This window comes from Zootoca vivipara, chromosome Z2 (assembly GCF_965207765.1).
Source record: "Zootoca vivipara chromosome Z2, rZooViv2.hap1.1, whole genome shotgun sequence".
Classification (NCBI taxonomy): domain Eukaryota; kingdom Metazoa; phylum Chordata; class Lepidosauria; order Squamata; family Lacertidae; genus Zootoca; species Zootoca vivipara.
In genome coordinates this window covers 21,147,034-21,174,346 of record NC_142585.1, presented here as the reverse complement: position 1 = coordinate 21,174,346, position 27,313 = coordinate 21,147,034, and the positions used below count along the sequence as shown (strand labels likewise).

The 27,313-nt window shown below is 42.1% G+C and overlaps 1 protein-coding gene across 1 annotated transcript in view; it reads left to right on the top strand.

Annotated features, from left to right (window-relative positions):
• LOC118084387 (connector enhancer of kinase suppressor of ras 2-like) overlaps positions 1-27,313 on the top strand; it is a 317,255-nt gene that overhangs the window by 186,566 nt on the left and 103,376 nt on the right. The window contains exons 9-11 of the mRNA XM_035113863.3: positions 10,719-10,865; positions 16,723-16,856; positions 17,558-17,769. Of these exons, the coding sequence (XP_034969754.1) occupies positions 10,719-10,865; positions 16,723-16,856; positions 17,558-17,769 (493 nt within the window). The remainder of the gene's footprint in view (positions 1-10,718; positions 10,866-16,722; positions 16,857-17,557; positions 17,770-27,313) is intronic.

The following is a 27,313-nucleotide window of genomic DNA, read 5'->3' as shown; positions in this document are numbered from 1 at the left end:
TAGGGTTAGAAGGGATCCCAAGGGACCCTTAGTCCAATCTCCTTCAATGCAGGAATCTCAACTAAAGCATCCATAGCAGATTGCCACCCAACCTCTGCTTATAAACCACCAATGAAGGAGAGACCACTGCCTTCTGAGGGAGTCTGTTCCACTGCCCATGTTTTTCCTGATGTTTAGTTGGAATCTCCTTTATTCTAACTTGAGCAGGAGAAAACAAACTTGCTCCATCCTCCATGCGCCAGCCCTTTAAATATTTGAAGATGACTATCATATCTCCTCATGGTCTCCTCTTTTCCTGGCTCCTTCAACTATGCCCAACTCCCGCAACTGTTCATCATAAGGCTTGGCATCCCCTTTCATAACTGGCTATGTTGATATTAACATATCACTTTCACCATGTTTGGCATTGAAATTTGTTGTGCAGTCAGACCATTTTCATCCTATTTGAATCGGCTAACCACAAGTGCTCTCTTTGTTGCAACAGTATTTATCATAAATACTGACCTATTGTATTTATTCATTCTTGCACTTTGACCTCATCCTGTCCGAACTCCAGTGCTCCACAACTGCCTTGCTGCCAAGGCTGCAGCCAGAAGGAGCAAGTTTTAAACTGATTTAAAATGAGGTAAAGCATGGCACACAAATCAAGACAACTGACATCTGTCATTAGATCTCCCGTTGCTTTACTTTTTCTGGGACTAGAGTTCTGGGGGGGGGGGGAGAGTTGTTAATGCAGGAGATGTGGAACTTGTGGCTCTTTGGATGTTATTGGACTATACCTCCCACTCCAGTAGTTGGAAATTCCCTCCCCCCCCCAGCTGCTATTTGGTAGGAATGTATTAAAGTATTAATAGTTCTATTTTCAGCAGGTACTTGTAGATATAGAAATGTTCTGTGGTGGGCACCTTTCCTAATGGAACTGCCCATCAATCTTCATAGGCAGAGGACAGACAATGGGTGGTGGTGGTAGATGCCAGCACACTGGAAGCCATTTGAAAGATGGATGGCTGCTCACTCCACTTTTGCCTCTGGCAAACAGGTTTTGCACATCTTAAAATGGTTTTAAAAGAAATGTCTGTGCTGCATGAGAAGTAGACCCACTTTCAAAACACTTGCAATTCTCTTAAATAAAACTCTTATCTACTTCCAGCTTTGCAAGCAGTACACATTTTCCCAGATACCCTTGGTTATCTGTTCCAGGTTCTAATCTTGATTATTCCAAGTCTGTTCTGTATATTTCCTGAACAAGTCTTATTTTTTGTCTAGTCAAAACAGGTTACTCCTTTTTGTTTTTGTTTTTAAAATAGCTTTGCCTTGGCACTGCTTCCTTTGCTTTCAGGAGTTTTGGACACTTCCTTTGCTTTCTGCCATTCCCCATTTTCTGGTTTTTAGCTCTTCTACCCATTGACCATACCTTGTCCTAGCATCACCCACTTGACTCCAAAGCAGGCTTCCTGGATTTCAGACCTGCCATGTTGTTGCTGCTTTTCTTCAAATTCTCCTCCTCTGATGTAGGAATTCCCTCTTCCATTGCTCCCAACTCCCCCGGCTTACAAAATATGAGCATCACTATGGATCACTCCAGTAGTTAGGAAGCCAACTTCAGAGGTGAACATGATGCCTTCCTCCACTGGATTCTGCCTCTCGGGTGATCTTTCTTCATTAAATCTGCACATTTCCCCCATAACTGACCCCCCCCATAACTGAAGGCATGAGCCACACCTGAATATATAACCCTGAATATATAACCACTTTTGAGTGCTACAGCCAATTGTGAAGGGAAGGGTTGTGGTGGGAAATGTGCTTTGTGTTGCCAGGGCTTGAAACTATCAGTAGTCTACTGATGGCTAGAGGGGAAGCCTAGGGCTATAGACATGGCAGGTTGGATTGCTTGAGCATTGTGAAAAGCTTCGCTCCAAAACAGTCTCTAAGGGGAAGGGAGGACATGTCAGAGGTGTATAAAATGATGCATGGTATTGAGAAAGTGAGCAAGAGATGAGCTTTCCTCCCTCTCTCATAGCACTAGAACTTGGGGCCACCCAATGAATATTGGAAGGCTCAGGACAGGCAAACGGAAGGACTTTTTGACACAGCATGTCATTAAACTATGGAATTTGCTCCTGCAAGAGGTGCTGGTCGCGTTGCCATTTCTGTTGCCAGCCTTCAAGTTTGCTTTCTGACTTCAGGACTCTTATAAATCCAGAGGGTTCCAACACTTACATAGCAAAATCAGATCTATTGGTATTGATTTGGAACTCATATATTTCAAGTGAGCAAATATTTATCGTAATATTCAAATCAGATTAAGTGACATTGAAAAACAAAATATCGAGTTAGCTGTAAATAAAATTTGCTCCCCCAAGTTTTATGGTTTAAATCAGGGGTCAGCAAAACTTTTCAGCAGGGGGCCGGTCCACTGTCCCTCAGACTTTGGGGGCGGGGTGGACTATATTTTGAAAAAAAATGTGAACGAATTTCTATGCCCCACAAATAACCCAGAGATGCATTTTAAATAAAAGGATACATTCTACTCATGTAAAAACATGCTGATTCCCGGACAGGCTGGACTAAAAGGTGATTGGGCCACATCCGGCCCCCGGGCCTTAGTTTGGGAGCCCCTGATTTAAATACAACAGATAACAGGGTCACTTATATTTCAAAATTAATAATTCCAGTCCAACCTTTATGTTAGCCCAACTAAACGTTTTTCCCTCATCTTTTGTCAAGGGCAGATATTTTAAAATCCCCAGAAATGATAGACATTGCTGATTTTTTTTAATGTGCCAGACACAGTAGAACATACGTATTCCTTTCTACTGCCCATTGTACAACCAGCTACGCAAACGCGTGCATTCCTCTTTTTGGGGTAGTCTAACATCACGGCACAATGAAAATATCAGATTCTATCTGTCTGACATTAACCCAGAAGTAACTGCAAGGGTGGCTGAGTTTTTATCAATAGTATCTGTCTGAGTGGTGAATGGCACTATTTAGCGGAGGGAAACTTACAATGAAAACCCTCGTTATTACATATTTTTACATAGCTGTTAATTTGTATATATTTTAAGTTTTTATATATGGATGATTTAAGCTGGCTCATATTTGTAATGCCTAATAAAGGTTTGGTGAAGGAAAGTAAACTGTTTTGAAGGTTTATTTGTTTTTACAATCAAGTGATGTATAAATTTTATGAAATAAATAAATAAACAAACCTTTTACTGTAATGGAGAGCCAGAATAATGAACTGATATTAGTTCCAAACACACAATCTCTTGGAGCTCATTCCCATAAACCTATGCCTGGGCTGCAAGTGAAACTCATAATATTAAATGATTGAGATTGTGTTTGCATCCATCTTTTTCAAGAGACACTGAAGTATGCCTTCAGGGGTGAAGTTAAACCCCCCCCCCCAGCTTTGTATGGCTTCTCCCTGCCATCTGTTCTTTAAAAAAACAGAGAAGTGTTCATTCATATGTGCCCTCCCACATTCTACCTTGTTGTCAGCTTATAGACCAGGTCCACCCACTTTACTAAGAACTAGAGAATTCTGGGAGGACACCCCATTGAAAACAATATGATGTACTTTTGAGTAGATATGTATAAAATTGCACGGGGTGCCTGCCATCTCTCAGTACTGATTGTGTCGCTTGGTACTATAATTAAATAATATTTTATTGTTTATATGATTCTTAAATGAGATAATGTCTGATGATACAGTTTTGTCTGTACCTAACCTCCAAGAAATACTATGTCTGTTTATTTGTCTCTGTAAAGCATTTCATTTTGACCCCAGAACATAAAGTTCCCTAGGCAGCTGTCTCTCTCTCTCTCTCTCTCTCTCTCTCTCTCTCTCTCTCTCTCTCTCTCTCTCTCTCCACAAAATAAGGCATGAAATCAAAAGCTACTTAAAATGCAGCAAAACCAAAACCCACCCATGTCTCCAAAGACGAAACATGAATTTTAAAACTTCTGTAAGTTGTGCAAACTGCATACATTATGAAAAAGGCCAAGCTGAGCAGATAGTTCCAGCTGGCACTGAAAAGACTGCAAAGATGGTGTCAGGTGAGCCTCCCTGGGAAGATTGTTCCCTAACAGGTGTCATGACCAAAAGGTCTTCTCCCCAGTGGTTACCTCCTCACTTCATTCAACAGAGCCACCCAGAGTAGGGCCTCGAAACAGGACCTTAATGTTCGGGTAAACAAATGGTTTACTGAAAAATGGTAAGATAATTCCCCTTCCTAGCTGGCTTAAGGTGAAATCAAGCTGTTTGTTTCTACCACAATAGGGGTGTGAAAATGGGTCTGGCTGCTGGGGCATCGTATGATGTCAGGTGACTTAATTTCAAAGGCAGTATCAGGTGCCACTTCAGGTGCCATCTTGGTTTTTCTTTGCAACCCTGACTTGTATTCGGGTTGTGGCTGCAAATATCTGCACTTGGAAATTGGAGCTTACAGTCTATGCTGAATCTAAAGATTTGCTTTTGGCAGGGGCTGTCTCTATTCAGAAGCTCTGAGTAGAAGCCAATTCCAGTGGAGCTGGAAACCGTGGTCTCAACAGAGAACAACTCTACTCAGCAGCTCCCATTTCAAAGCTCTTGAGAGAAATCAGTCCCAGCAGAGCTTGCTTTTGGCACCAGATTGAAAAGAAACTGAACGCAAGCCCTGCTGTCAGAGGAACAATCAGGAGCACATTTTAAGGCTCCTGTTTGTTCCCTTGCAGCTGCAGATTTTTCTGTTCCACATCTGATGTTTTATGGAGCCAAGTATGGGCCAGAGATTCTCCGTCCTTGAAATATAATATGACTTCTTGAACTTTCCTTGTGGCAGCTTTTGTAAATGGCTTCAGACATGTTTCAGTTTGGAGAGAGTGCCCCAAACAAAGAGTTTGCAGACTTTGCCAAAATTCCAACTTTATCCAAATACCAGATATGTGTTAAACCATTTGTGAGAGCTGTAGGTGCATAAATATCATAAGAGGAATATAACCAGCTTTGAAATCTGCAAAGTGGGAATTTTGAAAACTGTCTGTGAGCCTTTGTAGGTCATTACAGCATGACAGTTATAGTTAGAGGGTCTGACGAGAACCAGGGAGAGCCAATTAAAATCCTCACTCAGTCATAGAGTTCACCAAGTGACCGTGGGCCGCTCACTCTCTCAACCCAACCTGTTTCCTAGGGTTGTTTTGAGGGTAAAAAAGCAGGAACCACGTGTACTGGCTTGATCTCCCAAAATGCAGGATATTATATATATGGTGGATTTTGGTTCCATTTGTTCTTGTGCATAGAGAGTGCCCTACCTTTCTTAAATAGAACTCAGAAGGCCGTCATTTCATGCGATCTTGACACACAGCTCTTAAATTGCCACTCAGTCAAACTGAAGTAGTGAGGAGATAGAGAAGGCAGAAGTTGTTATTTCACAGAGAATAATAGCAACAGAGTCTACATGTTGGTCAGGCAGCCTGATCTGGAAGGACTTAATGACGCAATCTGACAGCCTATTGCTGTTGAGTGAGGGAGAGAGTATTCATAGACTCCAACGCCCATCACCCTTCGGCTTCGACCATGGTTGGGACTGATGGGAACTGAGATCCAACAACTTCAGGAGGACCACAAGTTCCCCACCCCTCACTGGTTTTCAATGGATGGACTGGAACACATGATCAAGTCATACTTTGGCCTAACTATTTTTAGGAAAGAGAGGCAGATGGAATAGAGGAGGATGGAACAGGAGAAATAAATCAAGAGAATGAGGGGAAAGCAAGAAAATATAAGAGGAGAAATATGATCATATGTGGATTATTTAAAAAGTTGACCTCATTTTTAGAGTTGTTGAAGGTGGATTCCAAAATCTGAAGACTACTGCATTGTACTTCTCTCTTTGGCCAAGAATGATCCCGAACTGGTATCTCTGATATTCTGGTCTCCCAAACCCAGCAAGGGAGCTGTCCAGCAGTATAAGCAGAAAGAGGGTCTACTGCTTATCACCAGAGGAGCTGTCAAGAAGATCATTGAGATAGGATCACATATATGGCAACTACAGCATTTGCATCTTCTAAGCAGCAGCTGAAGGTTTATTTTTTTAAAAAAATGTATTTATTAAAGATTTTTAACCAACAAAAACATACAAAAATACAAAACACAAAAAATACAAAAATGCAGAAAACAAAAATTCTAACTTATAACCCTTATTTCTAATCTATTTTCCTCTTTCCCCCTTCTACTGCGATTCTTTAACATTTCATGCTTAGTAAATTCTAAATCTTATATAAACTCTAATTATCACTTCAATATTACCTTATTACTATATCTTTTATATCTTATCCATATAAACTCAATCTATATCTATTTCTTAATTAATTTATCCTTATCTTCTTTCAGTACATATTTCACACCCTTATGTTATCTAAGCAGCTGAAGGTTTAAATTAGGAAGGGAAACCTGTGTTCTTTGAAATATTGTTGGACTCCAGTTATCATCAGCTCCAAACAGCAAGGTCAGGAATGATGGAATTTATATCTGGAGGGCTACAAGTTCTCCATTCCTGGTGTAAGCACTCAGGCTGCCTACCCTATCATTGTCTTTGTGAGGCCCTGATCCTAACCATGCTGCCTTTTTCTGAATAGGCCACTGACCAGGGACATTCTGTGTTGACAAATAAGCACAGCATTTTCAGGTTCAAGCTTGAGTTCAGGCTTCCTGCCATTGCTGTTCCGGAGGACCCAGTAGTGATGATTGCAAAGAGTCCCAGAGATAGACAGGCCCCATTAAGGGCACATTAGGTCATCTGATTCTGCTGGTTCCTTGAGTGGGGTATTATTCTGAGCTATAGTCTCAGGGTGCTGAATGATCTGTCCCCCTAGTCCTGATTCATGCTGGGACTCATGATTGGATCCTCATCTGTGGAGTTCTCCTCTGAGTAACACAAGGAGGATACAATGACCTTCTCTGGTGTGCCTAGCAGCTCCTAAAGACAAATTAGTTCAATGTTGGTGCTAAGCCCAATTTCAATTCTCTGTCTAGTATTCTAGTCTGCCATGATGTCATCTTACTATTTTTGCCTAAATGTAATATCTCAGCAATACCATCGATAACTTCCTAAGAGCTTTCCATCTTAGCCTACTGACATTCAGGGCAGGCTGCCCTAAATTGCATATATTATTAGTGTTTTAATGGTTCCCTCATTAAGGTTTCTCCTTAGAGCAATTTATCTTCAGGACATTAATTATTTAGCATTATTTTGTGAGAAGGAGCTTGCGAAATCATCAAGGCTCCTGGATTTTTTAACGTTTGCCCCCAGCTTCAAAATTGCATCTGGTTCTCCCAGACACTATCAAACATTAAGAAATTCAGACATTTCTGAATACACATCTTGAAAACACAGAGATGAAGAGGAAGAAAAAGGAAAGAAAAAGGAAGATATTTTAGAAATAAACTGAAGGTGAATTTATATCTAAGGACATTCTCTAGGTGAGAAGAAATCACCTCATAAAACTGTTTAATTTATGCCTGAAGGAAGAGAAGAACTCTTGTGCGAGTTAAATTAATATTAATAGTAGTGGAAGCCTCTACCCATATACTCAGAAATAAGTTCTACTGTGTTTTTGCAGGGAGGTGTTACTCCCTAGGAAGTGAGTTCAAAATTGTAACCTAACCCTAAATTCTATTTTTTAAAAAAATCCTTCCAGAAAAGGCTGGATTTCAACTGTGCACTGCAGGATACTATCTGCTTTATCAGTAAAGACATTGCAAACCAGAGCATTCGTGGAGGGCAGCAGGGGGAGGTCTTCCCTTCCCCTCATGCTTCAAAGCACAGGTCCTCAAGTGTGTGTCTATTTCTGTCCATTAGAACATAAGAACCTAAGAAGTGCTTGCTGGATTGGGCCAATAGCCCATCTAGCCCTGCATCCTGTTCTCACAGTGGCCAACCAGATGCTTGTGTAGCCAAAAGAGGCTCCAGGAAGACAGCTTTGTTCATGATAGCCAAAGAAATAACAGCAAATAAGCCTAATCACTGATGTGGCAAATCCTTCTGCCCTGCAGTAGCCAGTCATTGAGGAATGGACTTAGGTGCCTGAGCAGCATAAGCCAAGAGTTAGGGCTGTGTCCTCCATGAGTACTCTACCTCCATCTACAACAGGTTTGTTATAAATTCATTTGTCTCACAGAAGCCATGCAGATATAAACGGGGGGTGCTTAAAATGGGCCATAGCTCAGTGGTAAAGCCTTTCTTTTGCATGCAGAAGGCCCCAGAACAGGCATCCCCAAACTGCGGCCCTCCAGATGTTTTGGCCTACAACTCCCATGATCCCTACCTAAGAGGACCAGTGGTCAGGGATGATGGGGATTGTAGTCCAAAACATCTGGAGGGCCGAAGTTTGGGGACGCCTGCCCCAGAATCTCCAGGCAGAACTGGGAATGTCCCTGGTCTGAAATTCTGAAAAGCTGCTGCAAGTCAGTGTAGGCAGTACTGAGCTAGTTGGGCCAATGGTCTGACTTAGTGTAAGGCAGCTTCCTGTATTCCTAAAGCAATGTGGAATATCCAGGCCACTGCCACTCCTACATGCTCCATTGTCCCTTCTCTTGAAAGCAGGCATATTAATGATTAGGAGGGGGTTATAGCTTGGACTATGCTCATTCAGTCTGTGGCAGCCCGTGTTCCAAATAGCTTCACATTACAGGGAGGAACCTCCTTCCAGTGGCTCTCATGCCGCAAAGTTAGCTAAGAAAGAGGACTCTGGGTAAGCATGGGTGGGTGGGGTTTTTAAAAGCTCTAGATACTAAGTGTGTGTGCCAAATGTGCAAATGGGTGACTGCTTTATCTGTGCAATAATCAGGAGGTACAAAATCCTGCTTATCAAGGATGGAAGGAACCTGTGGCCTTCTGGTTGTTGCTGGATTAAATCTCCCATCATCCTTGACTGTTGGCTGTTCTGTCTGAGGCTAATGCGAGTTGGAGGAACATCTGATGGGGCCACAGGTACTCCACCTGCTGTATATGAATTGCATTCCACACCTCTGATTGTGGAAACTTGTGTAGCCAAAATGGCACTCTCTCTGCAAAAGAGGGTGGTCTTGGCAGACTTAGCAAAACCCCAAAGCCTGACCCAAGCTGGGGTTTTAAGTCTTACCCCCAGCTGCATCTCTCTCCTCCCACCACTGAAATTTCAAATGACACCTGTGGAAATAGTCTGGGAAGAATTTTTTAAAAGAATATAAATCTATTTATTTATGCTCCATTTATGAGTTTAGACTGTTTGCTTCGGAGCTGTTTCAAAACATTGTTTAAACATTGCATTTTACAAGCCGGTGCCATGTTTATTCATGAGAACAAAGTGGGGCGCTTTTCCTGTGTTCTTAGCAATGCAGAGCCCTCCAAAGAGAAAAGCAAAGGAGAGTTTTTTAAAAATGCTTAAGCAACCATGGAGCACCTCTCAGCTGTTTTAGAGGGGTAAGGCAAACGTGTGGCCTTTGTGTGTTAGTGAAGCTTTAATTTCAGATGGTGGTTATAACTTGCATTGACTTAAGAAATGCAGTTCCTCTCTGTGGAGTGTTCAGTAACTCAAATAAATGATGTTTTATCTTTAATTAAACACCTTGAAGAAATTGCACCAATATTGTTCTACAATATGCAAGCAAACCTCCCTTCCCCCATCCCCCATCATCACCAAATTAACAGGTTCCATTACAACAGCCAGGATTCATTTTGTAATTATTCTGAAGCTGCTGTTCTATAATCCCCCAGTGAAACACAGTGATATGATACTTCAGTAGAAAAGATAATTAAAAGTAATAATTCAGTTTGTTTAGAGGGTATAAAAATTAGAGCAGTGTATCAGTATCTTTAAAAAATACATTTGTGCTTTTTGGAATATAATATTCTATCACTGAGTTGTTATTATTGAAATAAGAGCACCTATCATTTCCTTTTCGGTTGAAGAGAAAGAAGCAGGTGGTTACATCCAATTTCTACAGAAATTGATGGGTGCAACTAACTTAAGTCTATTAATTTCAATTGGTCTATTCTGAGTAAAGATGGGCAAATCTGTCAATTTCGGTTTCTCATTTTTTGAATGTTAAGATCAATTCTTCACATTTCCACACCAGTTTGCAGTTATTATTATTTGTGATTGGGGGAGTCCTCATGAAAATTCATTACAATTTTAGTGTATATTTCCCCTAACGTGTACACCTTTATACATAATTTTGCCTAATTTACTTATTTTTGCAAAACAGCGTTCCTTAATATAATGCATTTTATATGGTGTTTTCAGTGATACATGCCTTTTAATGCATACTTTACCCCTTTACCCTAGTATATACATTTCTGTGCACATGTACTTCACTGGAGAACTGTTTTGCAAAATTTGGAGAAGTGTAAATTTCAAAAAGATGGTTGTGGTTTTGTTCATGTATAGTTTTGGAAAGTAGGTTCGCCTGTAAATGCAAACCAGGTTTGAAGTTATCACCCCACCCTAACTCTGAGTACAACTTTTTTGGATATAACTCAAAACTGGTTTTAACAGAAATGCTACCATGTCCGTTTCTTGCCAAGAATGATAAGTACTATTTATAAGAGAGAAAGATAGAAAGAATGCTGATAATAAGACATCCCTTATTCGCCATACAGAAATCTGAATGAAATACCCTTCACCATTTTGGGAAGATAAAATGGGGGGCAAAAAACAACCTTTCAAAATGCCATTATGGGATTTTTCTCCAGGTTGGCTGGCAGTTAAAGAACCTGGTAAATGCATTGCGTGAAGACCCAAATGGAGTGATCTTAACCTTGAAGAAACGGCCTCAGAACACCCTGGTGTCTGCTCCTGCTCTTCTGAAGAATGTGAGGTGGAAGCCCCTTGCCCTGCAGGTAAGGCAAACCTGGCATTGCATTTCTGTCTGGCAAACACTGTTTAATGAAGGGCCAAATCACTATAAAGTCCTCTCTTCTTTTTGGTAGGGGGAGAGAACAATGATGCCTTCAACAGGCCTGGTTAACAATTGCACACATAGCAGCAATGGCTCGACATATGTAGCCTTCTGGGTTTGGGGGACAGTAGTGAAGGGTGCCTGCTGGAACTGGTAGGGCAAAAGACAGAAAGGACAACAGAACATGGAGCTAGGGCCAATGGCAGACAGAGCCAACTAATTCTGGCTTTGGCACCCATCTAGAATATCAGTGGATGGGTGGAGCCTGTGTGGTGTAGTGGTTAAGAGCGATAGTCTCGTAATCGTAATCTGGTGAACCGGGTTCGCTTCCCCGCTCCTTCATATGCAGCTGCTGGATGACCTTGGGCTAGTCACACTTCTCTGAAGTCTCTCACCCTCACTCACCTCACAGAGTGTTTGTTGTGGGTGAGGAAGGGAAAGGAGAATGTTAGCTGCTTTGAGACTCCTTAGGGTAGTGATAAAGCAGGATATCAAATCCAAAAAACTCTTATATCAAATGGCTTACCTAAACAGCCACCAACATGATTTTTAACAGTGCAGTCCTACAGATCTCTACTCATACATAAACTGCACTGAGTGCAGTGGGATTTTCTCTCAGGGAAGTGTGCATAGGATTGCAGTCCTGATGTATCTGAAAGTGGAACTTCCTGGCTCCCATCCTCGGCAGCCGCTATGCTCTCCCAACTCAGCAGTGACCTGCAAATTGAGAGCAATGCATTTTCTGAGAATTGTTCCTTTGAGAGGAGAGGACATAAATCTAATGACTTCCCCTTCATATCTTTTTATTATTACCGGGATTCCAAATGGAGGGAAAGCACAATTACAACCACCACATTTTCTGCTCACTGCCCTCAGCCAAAGCGCTACTCATTCATTGGGGTCTCTTGGGCAAAGTCAATACTATCAGGCCAAATCACTCTCTGTTTCCATCATATCACTGCTATTCACTCTCCTCCCCCACCCCTCCCACCGCTGCTTTCCCCCCCATCTACACTTTTCAAGAAGAAATTTAAAAATCCCTTTTGGATTTCACAGCCTGCTTGCTTTCATGATATTGTTCCAGAGGATTATGAGTTTGAAGACAAGCATTATTTGTTTCCCAGTATGAAAACAATCGAAGCTATCATGAGTTATTGTTGGCCTGGTGTGTGTGTTTTTCCCCCTCGCCTGCTGGGGTTGCTGGAGCTTTCTGTGTGATTTGGAACAGGCAGCTCAGAGTAATCCAGCCCAAGACATTTTGCTGCCTTAAGGCAGGCAAGATGGTGCCTCCCCATCCCATATACAGAAGCCAACTTTGCTGGCTGTTGGATCTTGCTTCTGCCCTGGCAATGGGGCTGAGTCCACCTTCACACCCAAGGGCATTAGAGGAGATTAGCCCATTAGGGCAAAAGGGGCACTGCCCCACCAACCTCAGAACTGATTCTTCCAAGTCTAGCGTTCTTCCTATCTACAAAGAGTTCAGGGGCTGGTTCTGGCTGTCTTAGTCCTCCTCCTTAGTCTCAGCTTTGCCCTTTTAGAACTGAGCAGGGAAGAGGATGGGGACAAAGCCAGAGTTAGGTGACACTGTTGTTATCACTGGTTCCACCTACTGTTGGCCTCTCTGCTTTTCACCCTACCAGTACTCAATGGGCACCATTGGAGGGCAAGCATACAGTCCAAAATCTCACTGCTTCTTCCAACCCCACAGTAGTTCCTTAATAGTAGGGCTGGCCCTGACGGTATACAAAAACCCGGACTTGAAAAGGGCCAGAACACATGTAATGTGAAATGCATGGACGTGTTCAAAAGTCCAAAACGTTATAGATCTTCACAGTAAACTAAAATCTCCTCCTCCTTTCTTTTTACTGGAATGCTTCAACATGGTTTACATACATAGAACAAGTTACAGGTAGGTAGCCGTGTTGGTCTGATGTAGTCGAAACAAAATAAAAAAAATTCCTTCCAGCAGCACCTTAAAGACCAACTAAGTTTTTTATTTTGGTATGAGCTTTCGTGTGCATGCACACTTCTTCAGAAGGAATTTTTTATACATAGAACAAACATGGTTGTGGTTTTTTTTTGTATGTGAGCTGCTTAGAGATTTGCATTATGTTATTAAAAAAAATAAGAAGGAAACATGTGCTTGACATTCCTGTGTGAGCTCTTTTTGCTCACTGGAACAAAAATCACCTTTAAAATAAATGGTTTTATCCAATAATAATAATAATAATAATAATTTAATAATTTATTATTTATACCCCGCCCATTTGGCCGGGTTCCCCCAGCCACTCTCAAATTAGACCCTTTGAAGTTACTGGGCATGATTAATTTAGGCCTATTAATTTCAGTGGGTTTACTCTTGAGTAAAACTCAGTTAGCAACAACCCAGAATTTCTGGGTGGTGGCAGAGCAAGAGCCCTCCTTTTTGTTGCCCTGTGGTTAAGGATCTGGAAAGGAGTAAAACACACTTTTATTGCACTGAAAGTGGTCGCTGCAGAGTGAAAATGTATTGTGGTATGCTGTCTGTTGAATGACTGATGCTTCCATTGTCATCACGGTTGTAATAGCTGAATGAGTGAGTGAGAGTTTATTTAGGAGATTTCTCAAAAGTAGGGAATATTTTCTCCTTAAATGACTTGCTTTGTCACTCATCATCAATTTTTCTTTTGAATTTCAATGTGGTGTGTGTTATATACCAGCAACATGGGACTGATTTAAAGCAGCAATATCGGAGGCATCTCCAGCCAATGAGTGTTCCCCAATTTTTGTGCTTTTAGCAGTCAGGATTGCTTGACATCTCTGCTTGACAAGAAAGGGAAGGCTAACATTGGATACAACCATTTATTTTGAAGGTGGAGCTTCACCTTTGCTCAATAGGCTAGTTTCTACACAAACTCACAAACCACTCTCTGTCCTCCATCTAAGCAAGTAAGAGGTGTTATCTGTTTCAAAGGCATATTGTAGTCATGCAAAAACTCAAAAAGAGGGTATGAAGCAGGTCTGGTAAAGGGTGTGACCTGGGAAGAAGATGGGTGGCTGAACAGAGGGGACAGAGCCAAGGGCCAAATGAAAAAGCTTGGAGGGGTACATTTGGACCTCGTCCCTGTCAGGAGGAAAGGTGGGACATAAATTGAATGAATAATTTAATTAATTAATTAATGATTAGTGATTGTGGTGAATATTAGTTGATTGCATTATGCTTGTTGTTGTAAAGGTAAAGGTACCCCTGACCATTAAGTCCAGTTGCGGACGACTCTGGGGTTGTGCACTCATCTCGCTCCATAGGCCAAGGCAGCTGGCGTTTGTCCGCAGACAGCTTCTGGGTCATGTGGCCAGCATGACCAAGCCGCTTCTGGCAAACCAGAGCAGCACACGGAAACGCTGTTTACCTTCCCGCCGGAGCGGTACCTATTTATCTACTTGCACTTGAGGTGTTTTTGAACTGCTAGGTGGGCAGGAGCTGGGACCGAGCAACGGGAGCTCAAGCCATCACGGGGATTTGAACCTCCGAGCTTCCAATTGGCAAGCCCTAGGCTCTGTGGTTTAGACCACAGCACTACCCGCACCCCATGTTTGTTGTTGTAGTCAGTAGCAAAATTCAGGTATGAAACCATCATTAGATGCTCTGTTCAATAAGCAGTGAGACTGCCTGCATGTATGAACTGGCCCTCAGTATCTGTGTAACAAAAGCCACTGAAGCGAAGCCCCTGAAAGATCTCTCTTGGCCCCATCTCAGCATTTCCCATCAACGGTTTGCCTTTGCCACAACATTCCGCGAATCAGCAGAAGGACGTTATCCTGTGACACTGTTTTATTCCGCTGTTGCCAGCTTTTAATTAGAACACATGGCAGTCGTGCCAGCCTCGCTGTGTTTGTCCCCAGTGGGCCTTGCCATATGTGAGTGGTCTGCTTTCTTATCAGAACCCATGTGGGTGTTTGAGATGGCCTCATTTCCTTACTGTTACTGTTTAGAGTCCCACTCCCCGCCAACTACTTGCAGCACTGCTAAATACTCATTCATTCCTCTGCTTTATGGATATTTATGGTTGAGAGCTGTTGATTACTTCATTGACTTACTGCACAGCATTGTAGCATCAACACTGACTAACCTAGGGCTTAAATTAATTTTTTGCAAAGTATAAAAGCAACATATTTCAAATGCAAGTGGTATCTGATTACACATATTGGCAGGAATGTATTTATGAATTAGACATGCTGTCTTGGAGCTTTGTGGCTGTTTACCAGTTCCTCTGAAATACTCGAGAATAGTGTCAGACTCACTGGAGTATCGAATCTGTGCTGACTGACCTCAAGGGCTGTTAGATGCCCAGGAAATGGTCTAAGACTGAGTCCTGACCTGCTGTATTGATAATAGAGATAGATGGATCTGTCAATTTTACTGTTTCTCCATTTCTTACTTTTTCACTGTTAATTTCAGTTCCTCACATTTCAACAGCAATTTGGAATTATTATTTTTAATTCAGCATTTTGATGTGAATTTCTCCTAATAAACACACTTTTGAATGCAGTTTTGACTCATGGTTTGTCAACACTTCTGCTTGTTCTGTGCCTGGAAAGTATGAGTTTGACAATTTTTCCACTTGCCCATATTTTCTAGGCACAGGTCTTGCCTTTTACCCACTTTCCCCCATAATACAAATTTGTATAAAATTTGCAAATATGAATTTATATGTCTAGATGCCTCTGAGAAATTAAGACAGTGGGTAGTTGGAGTCTCACCAGTACTGCACTTTGCACTGAAACCCAGCTGCCCTATAAGCAAAGTTTAAGCAACAGCAAAGGGGCAGCAGGTCTGGGGCCCATCACAAAAGACTCAGGGCTTGTGTTCCCTGGGACACCCCTTAACAAGTATTCCCTTCCTTTTCCTCATGGGAGGAAACTGGATGGGTAGTGGGAAAACTGTTTCCCTTCCCGCTGAAGTGGTACCTATTTATCTACTTGCACTTTGACGTGCTTTCGAACTGCTAGGTGGGCAGGAGCTGGGACTGAGCAACGGGAGCTCACCCCGTCACGGGGATTCAAACCGCTGACCTTCTGATCGGCAAGCCCTAGGCTCTGTGGTTTAGACCACAGTGCCACCCGCGTCCCAATAAATGTATCACATAATAAAAATAATATGTTTAAACATTTTAGAGATCACATTTTATAGGTGCCATGACACACATCAGGGCACGTTGGGTCTATTATGTTTTATCCTGTTAAATCCCCACTGCTTTTCCATAACTCCTTCGGTTAGTTGAAGCCCCCTTGACACTGCAAAAGGTACTGGTACTCTTCATTGGAGTCTGCCATCAGGGGGCAAGGTAAAGCACTGGTACAGGGGCATCTGTGCTCAGGTACAAAATGCAATATGTAAGTCGTCGTTTGATTTGATTTGCTCCTTGAGATTCCATAATGGGAGGTGACCTGGATTGAATATTGAACATTATCCATGTTACCAGTGATTTGCTACCATTAGTAAGATGTTATTTTCAAAAAGCGTGGAAGATTATTATTGTGGTGGGGTGGAAAGAGAAAGAGTGGCCTTTGCTATTGTGCCATCTTCTTGGAGCTTCCAATGCTTCTACTAAATAGAGTAATTTCTGCAAATATCTCTTTGGGGAAGAAATTCTTGTTGCAGCCAATTCAGAAGGAAAGAGATTCCAATAAGTTGCTTGTGCCTGCTGGGGCAGTGAATATTCCAGTTTTGTTGCATTGGCAAAAAGAAAAAGGAAAAGAGAAGGGGGGTAGAACTGGCTAGAGTATTCATTGTGTGCTCTCTCCTTCTCTCTCTCCAGCCTGTTATTCCAACCAGCCCAACTAGCAGTTGCACAACACCAACAAGCACGATGGGCATGGGCTCAAAAATGGACAGCTCGACTCTCCAAGATGTTTTCATCCTCTCCCCTATGTCAGGACTCTATGGCCCCAGGTATCCCTTGCCCTTTGACAATAATCTTGGCTTTGCATAGTGATAATTTCAGGCTAGAGAACAGAAAGAGTCTCTCTTTCTATCAGCCTTTCTCCCTTGCAAGTGCACTCATGCACACACGTACTACAGCCATTAATTCAAATGCAAAAAAAGGTCACATCAATTAGTGCATTGGAGCAGAGAATACTCTTACCCTATCACTCTCCTGTGCATGGTAGAGAATGAGAAAACCCTGCGCTCCTGTCCTGTCTCTGATGCCACTGAACATTCAAGTGTGGGCATAAATAAGGCATGCATGTTTAAAATCAATGGGCATATGTCCAGACCACACAATCAATATTCCAGATGGAATCTGCAATTCAACCCCGTCCCCACCACTGGATGTCTCAAAGGCACTTACACAGAAAAACCATTGCTTCCCCCAAGTAGAAATGACCTGCCACCATACCAGACTTGTATTTTCAAGCACCAGTCATTGACTTTGCACTCCTCTTTGTTGATTATTTTAGGACTGAATAGGAGACCAATGAGAGCCCCACATGTGCTTTCTGGGGGAGTGCAGGATACGATATAATAATAGTGCAGCAATATATGGCATGCTTATTCTTTGTACTAGATGGGAAAGCATAAGTTATCTCTCTGCAGCTTTTCATTACTGATGCTTCTCCGATTTGCCATTTTGCTCATTTCTTCCCCTACAGAGATGATCTTGGAATGGTGTCTTGCGATGATGTCAGCAAGTATGGCGGTGGAAAGTCTGGGATGAAGGGTTCTGAGTCTCCCAGCTACTTTTTGGAGCACGAAAGCGGGAAGTATTACACGTTAATTGAAGGCGAGGGCCACCCAGTAAGCTCTGAATATGAAAGAGGGAGAGCAACGGGGGTGCGACGAAGAGAAAAGACACCCACACATGGTACACTTGCCTTTTGTTTTCTTGTTGTTATTTCATACAATGGTTCTGCTGGGAAACTGTGGCCTTTTTCTGAATGGCCATAATGGAAAATGGTGGTTTCCTAAGGGTGACCCACACCTCAAATCTGGGTTTCAGCACACAGCCATGACAGCTGGTTACTGGGCAATACTGCCCAGAGAAGGTTGGTCCATTAGGGCAAATGGGTCACTGCCCCACCAACCACAGTCTGTCCTCAGCCAGCCCCTACAACCAGTCCAGTCCAGCACTGCCTGTCACCTTCCTCCTCCTCCTCCTCCTCCTCCTCCTCCTCCTCCTCCTCGGTCGCAGTGCAGCCTTGCAAAACTCAGCAAGGATGGGGGCAAATCTAGAATGAGTCAGCTTTGCCTGGCTCTGGCTTTGGTGCTACCCATGGTTTACACTCCCTGCCTAGTGGTCACCAGCCACCACTGATAATGGCCAAATAGGTGGCCAAATAACCTGGCCTGGTATAAGGCACCATCCTAAGCTCTCCAATAGTGATGAGCCCTTAGATATTTCACTGATATCATGATTCCAGTTGTGAGAATCTCTTCCATTTGAGAAGAGGATGAGGAATGGGAGAAGATAGCCATTGCTTCCTTTTCAGACACAGGTGTCCAACTTGTGCAAGCATTAATAAACATTGCTTATATGATTGCAAAGAGGTTTGCTCTCCCGGTTTCACTTGGACAGGTTCTGAAGCTGATTGGTAATCGATTGCCAAGAAGTGCTGGCCTGGAAACTCATTAGCTTTTGCTCCTAGTCTTTACTTTTTGCATGGCTGTTGAAAGAAATGACAATAAATCGGATTCTGAGAGATGGATGTCTTGTTGACGCACCAGGTGACCTGTTGGAACTTGTACAGTGCACAGAACAGTTTCTGTTGCAGTGCTGTAGTGGCTCCCTTGCAATGATTCGTTTAAGTAGCTCAAACTCAAAATCTATCAATGCCTGTCAGATATGATAGCTAAATGCAGCCTCAGTGTTTAAATGCAGCATACTGCTGAGAGGCAAAGAGGGAATGGGCATCTCTATCATGTCTTGCATATCAGTTTCCCAATGGCATCTGACTTCAGCTGGGATCAAATCAGTCCTTAGTTTGAGCTCAGGTCTGTAGGTCTTTGTCTAACCACATGGCTTTGCATGAAAAAGGTCCCAGATTCAATTTTGGTATCTCCAGGTAGGAGTGGGGGAAAAGCTGCAGTCTGAAATCCTGGACAGCAGCTGCCAATGGGTGTAGTAAACGATACTGAAATAGATGGACCAATGGTCAGAGTTAATGTAAGGCACCTTCATAAGTCTGCATTATACTGAGTCACACCATCCAGCTTAGTATTACCGATCACCAGATGTTGTTGGACTACAACTCCCATCAGCTCCAGCCAACATTGCCAATGGTCAGGGATGGTAGACAATGTAGTCCAAAACATCTGGAGCGTACCATGTTGGAGAAGACTGCTCTTTAACATCAAGTCTCCCAATTATTCAGCATGGCATAGGGTACAGTGTGTTGATCTTGGAATGGGGACACCCAGGATCAAATCCCCATTCTGCTATAAAACGTATTGGATAAACCTGGGCTAGTTGCTCTCACTCAGCCTAGCCTACCTCCATAAGGGTATCAGTGAGGGGAAATCTTACATATATTTCCCCTGAGCTCCATGCTGGAACAGCAGGCTTGAAATATGATGAATAAGTAAGAAAGAAGACAAGGAAACAGAAATATGTCTCTATGCCCCTGAGTAGAACATCTGTGGTTTCTCCTTTGGCAGATGTTTAAAAGGACTTGTAACTAGGTCATGTCCAAAGTGGGGTTTTAAAAGTCAGGTGCAAAGGAAATGAAAGTCCTCTGAAGCAACACCATGAGAGGTTATGCTGGAAAAGAAGACACATTAGCCAGGAAGCTGGATGCAGAGGTTGCACTGAAGAGTGGATATCTGTCACATAGTGTAGAATAGCATCTTCTTTCTTACTTTTGAAAAACAGTTCTTTGAAATTTGAACTGTCTTTTCTCTGCATCCTTTGAAATGAGAATTTCCAAAGTGTTGGTTGCTCCCAAAAGGATTAGACATGACAGTCATTTCTAGAATTTATAGCACAGATTCTGGTAGCTGTTTTAAGGTTTCCCCTTGCCCCCCGGCAGTCTCCCTGGTGTTCTTCTAACACATTAAATAGATAGCTCCATCGGCATCCTAAGGAAAGTATTAAGGTTGAGTTTTGAGATTTGATGCATTTGATACATTTTAGTGGGATGGATGCATTCATAAAATTCTTGTGGACTATAAACTTATGCTTTATTGATTCCTAGCATGCAAATATATCTTTCCATGGCTCCTTCAAAGCTTCTGCAAAAAACAGAGGAACTGTGTAGAGTACTATGCCACCCTAAAGATGAACAAACTTATTGATTTATAAGCTCTTAGGGGTGGAGGGGAAGAGGCCATGACATCAGTTTAAGTCACAACAAATGTAATACTTTCAAAGTGACTAAAAATCTCATGTTGGTTAGCAAAACAAGGGATGGGGAATCTGTCAGTTCCTCAGTTCTGTTACTCATTTTTCCAATCTTAAGTTCAGCTCTTCACATTTCCACATCAGTTTGTGATTTTAAAGAAGATATTTAAAAGTCCTCATGAAAATGCATCAGAATTTTTGTGCAAATTTATCCTAATATGCACATTTTGTATTCAGTTTTGCCTACTGATGTGAATTTTTGTAACTTATCTTCACTATTATGTGCATTTTTGTTCACATTCATTGTGAATCTTGAAAGATGGTTGTGCTTCAGTTCACATTCTTTCTGAAAGTGCAGATGAACTAGGCCCACCTTTATATGTGACCTGAATTGATTTTCTGCCCCATCCTTAGCTGCAATGCATTCTCATAGCTACCCATCTAGAACCACATTGCTCCGTTAGAGAATAGTAACAACAGCAAGTGCATTATTTTTCTTAGGACTGATTAACTACATCAAAAAGTGGTGACCAAGCTGTTGAATTCTCCAGAACTCTTCTGGAGGCTGAATGCTTAATGAAACAAAAAAGCAGAAAGAGGATTAGTGAGAGGAAGGATATCGCTGACAGCATGAAAAGCTCCTGCCTTCTTAAGATGGAAAGGAGGAGGTTTTGTGCACAGATGCGGAAACACATATAAGTTATCACATACCTAGGTATGAGGGAGAAATTTGATTCCGTTCGCATTTTAATGAGAACCTACCTAATTTGCTCTCCTGAAAACAATATGCAGATCAAACTGCAGCCATACTTTTTCCTAATTTTGTCATGCAATTCTCCAAGCAAAAAATCTATATAAAACTGCATATGTTAGGGGAAAACTTAGAAATGCATTTATTGTTGAAAATAACATGCAAACATACAAAAACAAAACCATACAATACAGTATACAAAACATTTGGGGAAAGTGCTTGCAGATCCAATGCTCTGGTTGCTGCTGCATTCCAGGTCATGGCCACAACAGCTCTTGAAGCACAGAGCTGGATTTGAAACAGTTGAGGAGGTGTAAAAGATGAGGAATTAAGAGCCTGGCTGCTGGGAACCCTAACTGGAGGGAGATATGAATCCTTAAAGGAGTTTTATTACATGTGGGGTGTACATTTTCTCTCCTTATTGCGTACAAATCAGCACTTGGCTGAGGTGTGTTATTCGATTGACACTGGAGAGCAGAACTTAAGTAGGACTTAATACAACTACCATCTTCATTCTCTGCTTTTTCCTTGAGCCACAAAAATCTCGTTGGCATTTTGCCTTAATAGTAGGATCAAAGCGAAGATGGAATGGCTTTGCCTTTTTTTAAAAAAGTGAGCCAATAAGGTGGATTGGGCTTGCTTTCATAAAGTCTGAGTGAACAATGACTTCTAGCTAAGACACCAGCTACATTATACTAGAGCCGGGTTCCAGTAGCGTTTGGATTTTCTTCTGATGTTCACATTTGGTCTGCGGCATCTCTTTGAAGGAAAATAGATTAGCAGATGAAAGCTGCTTTCTTAAAATTTGCAGGGTAATTTCACCTATAACATTAATGCAGTGTGTTTCTGCTGCAGCCCAACCACATACAGTAGTTTTAATAATGTTTCATAGACACCTGCATGCCCGAAAACTTTTGGTAAACAACATGCAGTTATTGCTTGAGCTTCCATAACAGCATAGAGTGTTCATGCATGTTTTAACGGCAATAGGATGTTGTGTGAGTGAATAATTTCAGCAGGGAATTGGGTCAGGATGAATCTTCACATTGAGAAATAGGAGCTGTGACCTACTGGTAGGGAAGATTGGAGAGTGGACATCTCTGGGGTCTAAAGGCCAAGGAGGAAGTGTCATGACAGTCAATTTCACATTGTTTTGGAACCATATCTTTAAGCACCAGGCAAAAACATTCATCTTCTCTCAGGCCATTGGCTAATTAAACAATTTATGGCATTTTAAACGGGGTGTGTGTGTGTGTGTGGTGGTGGTGTTTTGTTTGTTACTATGATGTGCATTTTTTGTGTTATTATATTGTAAACCATCCTCTGGTCCTGGATGAAGGGCAGTATAGAAATATAATATATTATTATTATTATTATTCACTGCACATTTGGCTTCCAACACTAACAACAACAACAACAACAACAACAACAACAACAACAACATTAATAGTAACAATCTGATCCAATATAAAAAGTCACAATAAGTTTAAAATAAACAACTAATATCAAATAAAGCAATATTTAATAATCCGTTAGAATCCAATAGTAAACAGTAAAATTAAACATCAGCAAATAATAATTAAACAGTTTACACTTATCAATTACAATAAAGAATTACTACTCCATAATCAACAAAAATAACAGCAAATCACAATGCATAAAATACCACAAAGCATACAAAACCATTTAAAAGGATCAAATTAAGAAACAAGGACACACAACTTATAAAATTAATTTTCAAAAATATCCCCTGAATTCTTCTCTTCCCTGCTTTCCAGGGAGACTTTTCTTCTCATGAGGTGGCCAAAGTATTGGAGCCTCAGCTTCAGGATCTGTCCTTCCAGTCAGCACTCAGGGCTGATTTCCTTCAGAGTGGATAGGTTTGATCTTCTTGCAGTCCATGGGACTCTCAAGTGTCTCCTCCAGCACCATAATTCAAAAGCATCAATTCTACAGTGATCAGCCTTCTTTATGGTCCAGCTCTCACTTCCTCCTCCTCCTCTTCCTCCTTCCCTGTCCATCTGGCTGGGTTTCCCCAAGGCTGGGTCCATAAGTTCTCAAGTGGGAACCAGTGTAGTGTAATGTTTAGAATGAGGGACTAGGTTGTTGGAAACCAGGGTTCAAATCCCTACTCAACCAAGAAGCTCACTGCATGTCCTTGATGCAGTTATTATATCTCAGTCTCACCAGATGGTTGGTGTGAGGATAAAATGGAGAAAGTGAGTACCATATATATCTCCTTGAGGTCCTTGAAGGAAAGGTGGGATAAAATTAAAATTAGATTTAGCCCAAATTTTGGAGCAGAGAAACTGCCTCCCCATTTTCAGATTTCAGGGTTGGGGCAAAATTTACAGAAGCTACCATATTTTTTGCCCCAGAATGCCACTCAGAGTGAAACAATGTCAAGCTGTAGCATCATTGGAGGTATTTTGAGTAAATAAACAAAGCAGCCATAAGCCTAGGAGGAGCCTAGAAGAACAAAGGTGAGCTTTACAGCCCCATTTCTGAAATTTGCTACATCCCTGAAATCAGATGGATTCGCCTCAAATCTGCAAACAAAGTGTCTATTTTTTCCGTGCTAATTTTAACCCTTGACCCTGAGTGGTTTTACGCCCATCTTGAACACTTTAGGGATAGCTGTTGGGCTATGAGAACATGGGGTGACCTATGCCCACAAGGGGGAAAGGTGCAGAGCTGTATTTTATGTTCTGCCAAATTAAGAGTTTCTCTCCTGTCATTCTAATATATTGTGCCACACAAAGGTGCTTTGCAGACAGGTAGCTCAGAGCAGGAGAGAGAGTGATTGAGAGAGAGGGAGGTTGCTGTAAACAACCTGCAGTCTCCTGGGATGCAGATAGGATAACTTGAGACAATAACAAAGCAAAGGTGGTTGGAGAAGAAAGGAAAAGGAAGTATGTAATTGTTGAAATATTGCTTTGTAGGAAACAACCTATTGCAGATGATGTCATTCTCTGAACTGATATTTCTATTTCATTTGTTTATTTTGGCACACCCATGATCCGATCCTCCCCACTCCCCTCTCAGCTTGATTTTTTAATTCAGTAACGAAAGTGCTAGCAAAAGGATAGATCAAGTGGGAGGCTATTTCAGGTATAGACAAACTGCATTAGTGGTAGAGCTAGTGGAGAAAGTTGCTGGTGAGCAGGTGCATGGTTGGGGTTGTGTCCAACTAAGCTCAGCTCAGAATAGACTCAATGGAATGAATGAATAGGTTATGTCCATTGATTTCAGAGAGTACCATAGTCTCTCTCTTTCAGTTGATTTATGCATCCATCTTCATAAGTGCACTCCACAGAGTCAAAGGTCCATCCTGCACACCATCATCCTACTTCTTCCTAGGGATGGCTGGTCACTTCAGTTTCTATGCACCCCAGTGCAAACTGAGCTGATCTGCACCTTCAGAACTAATCCGTTAATTGGGATGTAAACAGAACAGAACTAACTTATGAGTGAACACAGGCAAAATGTGCATCAACCAGAAATAAATTGATCCATCCATCCCTGTCTCCCATGTTCTTCTAGCAAGAACATAAGCAGGCAGGAACATAAGAAGTTGTCTCATGTTGAGTCAGACCTCTGGTTCATCTAGCTCAGTACTGTCTACACTGGCTGGCAGCAGCTCTCTCAGCCCTACCTGAAGATGCCAGGGATTGAACCTGGGACCATCTGCGTGCAAAGCTGAGCTATGGCACTTCCCCAGGTAGGCAACAGCCCCCCTCCCTGGTGTGTCACTGCCAACAATTAGTATTCCATGACATACTGCTTCTGAACCTGCTTCCTATTTAGCTATTGTGGCTAATACTGTAGTTGCTGGTAGATCTCTCCAGCACTTCTCATCCTTCTCTCAAGCAAAGTTACCTTAGCAAAGGGGTGTGGGGAACCAGTGATAGGGTGGGCTCAATGGATGTGTAGTAGTGGGTGGGGCAGCAGATGTGATTCTACTAGGCTATGGTGATTCTACCAGCCACACACAGGAAGTTTCTACACTTGCATTTCTCCATCCAGGCAAGCAAGAGGCGTCATTACAGTTCTGGGATACATTCCCATCAGGCAAAAGAACTGGATAATGTGAAGTAAGACCCGTGAGGGGTGTGGCCTGAGAAGGAGGCTTGGCTTTGGGAGAGTTCAGAGGGCCAGAAAGAGAAGACCGAGGGCCACATTTAGCACATGGGCCAGAGTTTCCCAGCCCTGCTCTTGAAGCATAGGTTTTGTCTTCGCCTACAAGAGTAGGTTTGCTCAAGTAGCAAGGAAATTTGTTTGAACTCCGCATATTTGCTTTGTGTTTTAGGGTTCTGAGGGGGGGGGAAGCTATTTAGAATGACTCAAACTTTTCCCTAGACACCTCCTAGAAAGCTCAGAAAACCTGAATCTATTCCGAGCCAGGGAGCACTCATCTGTCACTATCACCAGGTTGAACACATCAAATAACAATTCTGAAAATTCTACTATCTTGAAAATTTTCCATGTGCCTTGTAAACAATAGTTCTGGCCATGTGGTGCCACAGTTCAGGAACAAAGATTATCTGCTAAGATAATGGGGATTTTTAACAGATATGGTATCTGTTGTTATGAAGGGCATACACATTTCTCTTTTAAAAGCTTGCAGGAAGCAGGTGGGAGAGGGTTTGGTATTTGAAAAGAGAAAGCTGATATGTTGATATTTTGGAACGAATGAAGCACAGCTATATGCAGGTAGGTAGGACCATAAAAAGCTGTCCTATACTGAGTCAGAGCATTGGTCCATCTAATTGAGTATGGTCTGCACAGATAGGCAGTGGCCTTGCCAGGCTTTCAACCAGGAGTCTTTCCCCGACCCTTGAAGATGCTGAAGGCTGAAGCTGAGACCTTCTGCATTCAACTATTGAGCTATGGTCTATCTCCAAGTACACAAACCACATTGTACATTTTGTAATATGAAGATTCTGGAATGCAGATGGTATGCTTCTGAGTCTTGTGCTTCCCCCATCTCTTCCCCCCGCCCCGCCCCGCCTCTCTGTTCTAATATATAACTGATTATTGCAAAGTTCATAGTAATAAGGCAAGAAGATAAATAAAACCCTAATTGCTTTCATCATAGTCTGCAAGATTGTAATCGGGGAGGGGGGGTGCAACCTGGCCTCTTCAAAGCATGTAATGACATTCTGAATTAATGGCATCTCATTTAGCAGGCGGAAGAATCGGTGAATATGTGTCACAAATCAGTAAACAGCAAGCTTCATTTATCCATCTGCGTAGCTGTGCATTGAATCTTTGTTGATGTGTATGTGTGTGTTGCTTTCTCCTTACACACACACACAGAGAGAGAGAGCGCAGAATTGAGGAAATGAGCTATTGGAATGGAAGAAAAGAGAAAAGAAACTCTTGATTGTGTTCAGTATTTTTTTTCTCCAGCTCTGGGTTTATTTTGGGAGCTGGAAGATTGGTCAATGTCTAATGTTTCAGAAAATAACCCGAGTGTCTCAAGCGAACAAGCCACAAAACCAGAGCCAGGCTGACATTTGCTAAGGTGGTGTGTGTGTGTGTGTGTGTGTGTGTGTGTGTGTGTGTGTGTAAAAGTTGGCTGTGTGTTTCAGATAAGAGTTCACTCATGAACTGGAGGGTTGTTTTTATGTGTTGATGATAATGTGCACTGACAATGTCAGAAATATGATCCCACATAGCCAGTTTTACAGAACTGCGTCTCCCTTAATGCTGCAACTTCTCCAGCTTCCCCTAGCTTTCTGGGTTGAGAATTAAAAGTGTTGAAATACACAGCCAGTGTGATGACAGGGCACACTTGAAAGATTTGTATGAATAAAACATCAGTTTTAGATCTATGTTTCAAATCAACTTAGATGTAGTTTTGGATATCATTCTACAACATCCAGCATCATCACAATGGAGGAGAGTCCATGATTATTCAGAGAAAGGGTGGCCTGTTTAACCCAATGGTTAGGAATAGGACAGAATAGGATAAATATAACTGGCCACTGTGAAACATGTGTTGGTGACCTCATTGTTAGACTATTGTAATGTGAGGCTTCCATTGCAGCTGATCTGGAGGCTAAACCATATCCTGTCACTTACTTACAGAGTTCTCAATTACTCTGGACCAGGTTACCCAAAAGACTGCCTATCCCTCCGCTGCCCAGTAACGGCATTAAGTTCAACAAATGGAACCTGGTTAGTTTTGCAACAGACCTTGATGGTTATCAGCTCATGGTAACACAAGGTTTGGACTTTTTCACCGTTACCACCAAAATTGTAGAATGCTCCGCTTGATTAAATACAGGAGTCCCCACTGGATATTGGCATTCCATC